Consider the following 6,000-nt stretch of genomic DNA (forward strand, 5'->3'; position numbering starts at 1 on the left):
ACTGTGAGGAAATTATAAATATTTCCACTTTCTACTTAAGGAAATATGCTCAGTGAAGTAAAGTTATTTTCCCAATCAGTAAGGCAGAATACCAGGTCTAAAACGTTTGTCTTCTCTCCCTTAATGCAGAAAAAGCAATTACATAATAAATCAACACAGAATTTGTTTGACACTGAAGAAACTGCCTAGCTGATCTGTAGAAGATAAAACTGAAGGAAAGGTCTCAGGAGAGAAGTCTGCAAGTAGTAACTTATAAGTAACCTAGTCTTATGAAAATAAACACAAAGAATCCTTTTTATCATATTTTTCTTGTTGTCATTTCACTACAGGATAGATGTTTACTGAAAATGAAACTGAAGCAACCCACTTTCCACTGTTGCAAAGTAAAGACTGTAATGGATTATTCTTTTTAATGTTACACCCTTATAATCAATTTATCTACAAACCAGTAAAGTCAGTGGTTCTGACAGTACCTTTTGCAATGACCTCTGTCGTATTTGTGCATATCATCCTCCTGGGAAAGGAGTGCCTAGTGGAGCTCAGCTATTCTGATATCAGAATCTCTCTTTCACTTTCCATGAGCCTGATTGGAAGTCATTTGTCCTATTGCAACTCAGTTTACTTGCCTTCAGCCATGTGTTGATGCCATAAGCTTTCCTCAAGGGATTTCATTTTAGCAGAGTGTTAAAATTGTTCCCTTGAAGACAATATGTATGTCAAAGAACCTTTTTCCCTAATTAATCAGTATTTTTGTAACATTCCCCACGTGTCTGTCAGTTTGTCGTAGTATGGGGGCTTGCATGTTGCTGTGATGCTGGAAGCTATGCCACCAGTATTCAGACACCAGCATAGTCACTCATGGTGGACAGGTTTCAACTGAGCTTCCAGACTAAGACAGACTAGGAAGAAGGACCCAGCAGTCTACTTCTGAAAAGAATTAGTCAGTGAAAACCTTGTGAATAGCAGTGGAACATTGTCTGACATAGTGCCGGAAGAGGAGCCTCCCAGGTTGGAAGGCACTCAAAAGATAACTGGGGAAGAACTGCCTCCTCAAAGTAGAGTCGACCTTAATGATGTGGATGGAGTAGTTTTGGGACCTTCATTTGCTAATGTGGCACGACTCAAAATGAGAAGAAACAGCTGCAAACATCCTTTAATAATCGGAACCTGGAATGTACAAAGTATGAACTTAGGAAAATTGGAAATCGTCAAAAAATGAAATGGAAAGCATAAACATTGATATCCTAGGCATTACTGAGCTGAAATGGATTGGTATTGGCCATTTTGAATCGGGCAATCATATGGTCTACTCTGCAGGGAATGACAACTTGAAGAGGAATGGCATAGCATTCATTGTCAAAAAGAACATTTCAAGATCTATCCTGAAGTACAATGCTGTCAGTGATAGGATAATATCCATACGACTCTAAGGAAGACCTGTTAATAAGACTATTATTCAAATTTATGCACCAACCACTAAGGCCAAAGATGAAGAAACTGAAGATTTTTGACAGCTTCTGCAGTCTGAAATTGATTGAACATGCAACCATGATGCATTGATAATTACTGGTGATTGGAGTGCAAAAGTTGGAAACAAAGAAGAAGGATCGGTAGTTGGAAAATATGGCCTTGGTGATAGAAATGATGCCAGAGATCCCATGATGGAATTTTGCAAGACCAACGACTTCTTCATTGCAAATATCTTTTTTCACCAACATAAACCGTGACTATACGCATGGATCTCGCCAGATGGAATACACAGGAATCAACTCAACTACATCTGTGGAAAGAGACAACGGAAAAGCTCAATATCATCAGTCAGAACAAGGCCAGGGGCCGACTGCGGTGCAGACCACCAATTGCTCATATGCAAATTCAAGTTGAAACTGAAGAAAATTAGAACAAGCCCACAAGAGCCAAAGTAAGACCTTGAGTACATCCCACCTGAATTTAGAGACTATCTTAAGAATAGATTTGACGCGTTGAACACTAATGACCAAAGATCAGATGAGTTGTGGAATGACATCAAAGACTTCATATATGAAGAAAGTAAGAGGTCATTAAAAAGACAGGAAAGAAAGAAAAGATCAAAATGGATGTCAGAAGAGACTCTGAAACTTGCTCTTGAATTTGGAGTAGCTAAAGAAAAAGGAAGAAATGATGAAGTGAAAGAACTGAACAGAAGATTTCAAGGTTGGCTTGAAAAGACAAGGTAAACTATTATAATGACATGTGCAAATACCTGGAGACAGAAAACCAAAAGAGAAGAACATGTTAGGCATTCCTCAAGCTGAAAGAACTGAAGAAAAAATTCAAGCCTCGAGTTGCAATAGTGAAGGATTCTACGGAGAAAAATATTAAATGACGAAGGAAGCATCAAAAGAAGATGGAAGGAATACACAGAGTCACTATACCAAAAAGAATTGGTTGACATTCAACCATTTCAAGAGGTGGCATATGATCAGGAACCGATAGTACTGAAGGAAGAAGTCTAAGTTACACTGAAGGCATTGGAGAAAAACAAGGCTACAGGAATTGACGAAATATCAATTGAGATGTTTCAACAAATGGAACAGGGCTGGAAGTACTCACTCGTCTATGCCAAGAAATTTGGCAAACTACCTGGCCAACCGACTGGAAGAGATCCATATTTATTCTTATTCTTAAGAAAGGTGATCCGAAAGAATGTGGAAATTATCTAACAATATCATTAATATCACACGCAAGTAAAATTTTGCTTAAGATCATTCAAAAGTGGCTGCAGCAGTGTATCGACAAGGGACTGCCAGAAATTCAGGCCAGATTCAGAAGAAGATGTGGAACCAGGGATATCATTGCTGATGTCAGATGGATCTGTGCTGAAAGCAGAGAATACCAGAAGGATGTTTACCTGTGTTTTATTGACTATGCAAAGGCATTTGACTGTTCGGATCATAACAAATTATGGATAACATAGCGAAGAATGGGAATTCCAGAACACTTAATTGTGCTCATGAGGAACCTGTGCATAGATCAAGAGGCAGTTGTTCGATAGAACAGGTGATACTGTGTGGTTTAAAGTCAGGAAATGTTGTATCCTTTCATCATACCTATTCTATCTGTATGCTGAGCAAATAATTCGAGAAGGTGGAGTATATGAAGAAGAACGGGGCATCAGGATTAGAGGAAGACTCGTTAACAATCTCTGTTATGCAGATGACACAACCTTGCTTGCTGAAAGTAAAGAGGACTTGAAGCACTTACTTATGAAGATCAAAGACCACAGCCTTCAGTATGGATTACACCTCAACATAAAGAAAATAAAAATCCTCACAACTGTACCAATAAGCAATATCGTGATAAATGGAGAAAATATTGAAGTTGTCAAGGATTTCATTTTACTTGCATCCACAATCAACACCCATGGAAGCAGCAGCCAAAAAATCAAAAGACGCATTGCATCGGGCAAATCTGCTGCAAAAGACCTCTTTAAAGTATTGAAAAGCAAACATGTCACTTTGAAGACTAAGGTGCGCCTGACCCAAGCCATGGTATTTTCAATCGCATCATATGCATGTGAAAGCTGGACAATGAATAAGGAAGAATGAAGAACTGATGCCTTTGAATTGTGGCGTTGGCGAAGAATATTGAATATACCATGGACTGCCAAAAGAATGAATAAATCTGTCTTGGAAGAAGTACAGCTAGAGTGCTCCTTGGAGGCAAGGATGGTGAGACTAGGTCTTATATACTTTGGACATGTTGTCAGGAGGGATCAGTCCCTGGAGAAGGACATCATTCTTGGTAAAGTACAGGGTCAGTGAAAAAGAGGAAGACCCTTAATGAGGTGGATTGACACAGTAGCTGCAACAATGGGCTCAAGCAGAACAACGATTGTGGGCATGGCTCAGGACCAGGTAGTGTTTCATTCTGTTGTACACAGGGTCGCTATGAGTGGGAACTGACTTGACCGCACCTAACAACAACAACAACTTGTAGTGTTCCCACAAACTCTCTGTAAGGCCAAAGAGCCAAAACGCTGCTGAATGCTATCATGTTCAGCATTCCCACCCTGAATTCTCCCCAGAATCACAAATCTATGTTAAAGTCATACACATTTCACATTACACATATTTATTATTATTAGCTCTTCAGTACCTGCAATGTATAAAAGTGGATCAAATGGAAGAAACGAAGAAGTGAAATCAGACTGTTATTGGTGCACATAAAAAGATTGTCTTTTTTTCTGGTTTGATCTCTTTGAAAGGTGCATTAAAAAAAAAATGTTGCCATTGAGTTTATTCCAACTCATGGTGGCCCCATGTGTGTCAGAGTAGAATCAAGGATCATACAGTTTTTAGTAGAAGACAATAATTCTGATATGGAACTAAATTGAGATGATGTCTTTCCTGGAAGAACTTCCTAGGGAAAGGAAAAAATGAGTGGAGTTATAAATGAACATGGGGAGGTTATGTTAATAAGACATTAAGATTCTCATAAAGAGAGTTAGCCAGGTTGGGAAGCAGTCATAGATATAGCAAAAGGGGGCTTTACTGAAGAAATGAGAAGGGGAAATATCTGAACTGAAACAAACACAACGAATTAGTTATGCATTTGGTAGCACACAATGAGAAATCACTGCTAATTTTTCATGTGCTACTTGACTGTTGGACAAAGGATATTATTTCGTATTTTTTTCTTCCACTTCAGGAAGCTTCTCATTTTTCCAAATATTAAACAGGACATATAAACAGGGAGATGATATTAGATGCTGAGAAGAGGAAAAAAAGAAAGATTACAAGTTTATGGTTTTCTGGGGCTGGTTGGAGGAATACGGTTTTTTTAATCACTGTTAAATAAGTGCGTGAACCCAAGCTCAGAGAGACTGGTCATCCTGACCAGGAAACATGACAGCTGACCCTCCTTGTACCGGTCAGAGAGACTGCCTTTGGTGTTTATTTTCCATTCCCCAGTGTCACAAGAATCCTTCGCATTGGTCTCATTTGTCTTTGTTGGTAGTTGCAGCTGGAGAGTCTATCAGCTCCATCTAAGGGTTCAGGGATGGTAATAGAGCCAGTCGGTCCTCACTACTGTTGCCGTCCTCTCACAAGCACACCGTCGCAACTCATTGCAGTCCTTTGAGAAAGCCTTCCCATTGAGGATGGTCACACAGTCCTTGCTCCTGAGGCAGGTGAAATCTACTACAATGTCAAACCTTAAATAAGAAAAAAAAAATTAATTTAATCACAATTTATCTCTAAAATAAAATATTAAGTACCCAGAAAGTACGTGGGGAATCTTCCTAGGGTGATAAAATTATAAAATAGGTAACCAGAATGAGTTTACTGGGAAGATGGGGTCAGCCCATCAATTTACATGCTCTTTCTTAAAAATAACAAGTTACCCAGGCCAACATAAACTATTTCTAACTTAAGCTAAGATATATGCTCTATTACAACTTATCATATGATTTTCCTGGTATTTGGAAAGTTATCTACCTTCTCTGTGACTCAGTTTACTTAACTGTAACAATAATAATGATTAGATTAAATATTTTCTATCCCCTGGGAGAATAAATGCTGAGTGGTATGTAAAGAAGAAAGGTGTCTAGAAAAGGATGGAATACTCCCAAACTCATTCTATGAAGCCAGCATAACCCTGATACCAAAACCAGGTAAAGACACCACAAAAAAAGAAAATTACAGACCGATATCCCTCAAGAACATTGATGCAAAAATCCTCAACAAAATTTTAGCCATTAGAATTCAGCAACATATCAAAAAAATAATTCATTATGATCAAGTGGGATTTATACCAGGTATGCAGGGATGGTTCAACATTAGAAAAACAATCAATGTAATCCATCATATAAATAAAACAAAAGAACCACATGATCTTATCAATCAATGCAGAAAAGGCAATTGACAAAATCCAACACCCATTCATGATAAAAACTCTCAACAAAATAGGAATAGAAGGGAAATTCCTCAATATAATTAAGGGCATTTATACAAAGCCAAC

General features: G+C 38.3%; 1 protein-coding gene across 1 annotated transcript in view; it reads right to left on the minus strand.

Moving 5' to 3' along the window:
* Positions 1-3,881: 3,881 nt before the first annotated feature.
* Positions 3,882-6,000, minus strand: part of CLEC1A (C-type lectin domain family 1 member A) — a 46,484-nt gene continuing 44,365 nt past the window's right edge. Inside the window, exon 5 of the mRNA XM_023740639.1 lies at positions 3,882-5,194. Within this exon, the coding sequence (XP_023596407.1) occupies positions 5,035-5,194 (160 nt within the window). The 3' untranslated portion in view covers positions 3,882-5,034. The remainder of the gene's footprint in view (positions 5,195-6,000) is intronic.

Source organism: Trichechus manatus, unplaced genomic scaffold (assembly GCF_000243295.1).
Source record: "Trichechus manatus latirostris isolate Lorelei unplaced genomic scaffold, TriManLat1.0 scaffold00160, whole genome shotgun sequence".
Lineage (NCBI taxonomy): Eukaryota > Metazoa > Chordata > Mammalia > Sirenia > Trichechidae > Trichechus > Trichechus manatus.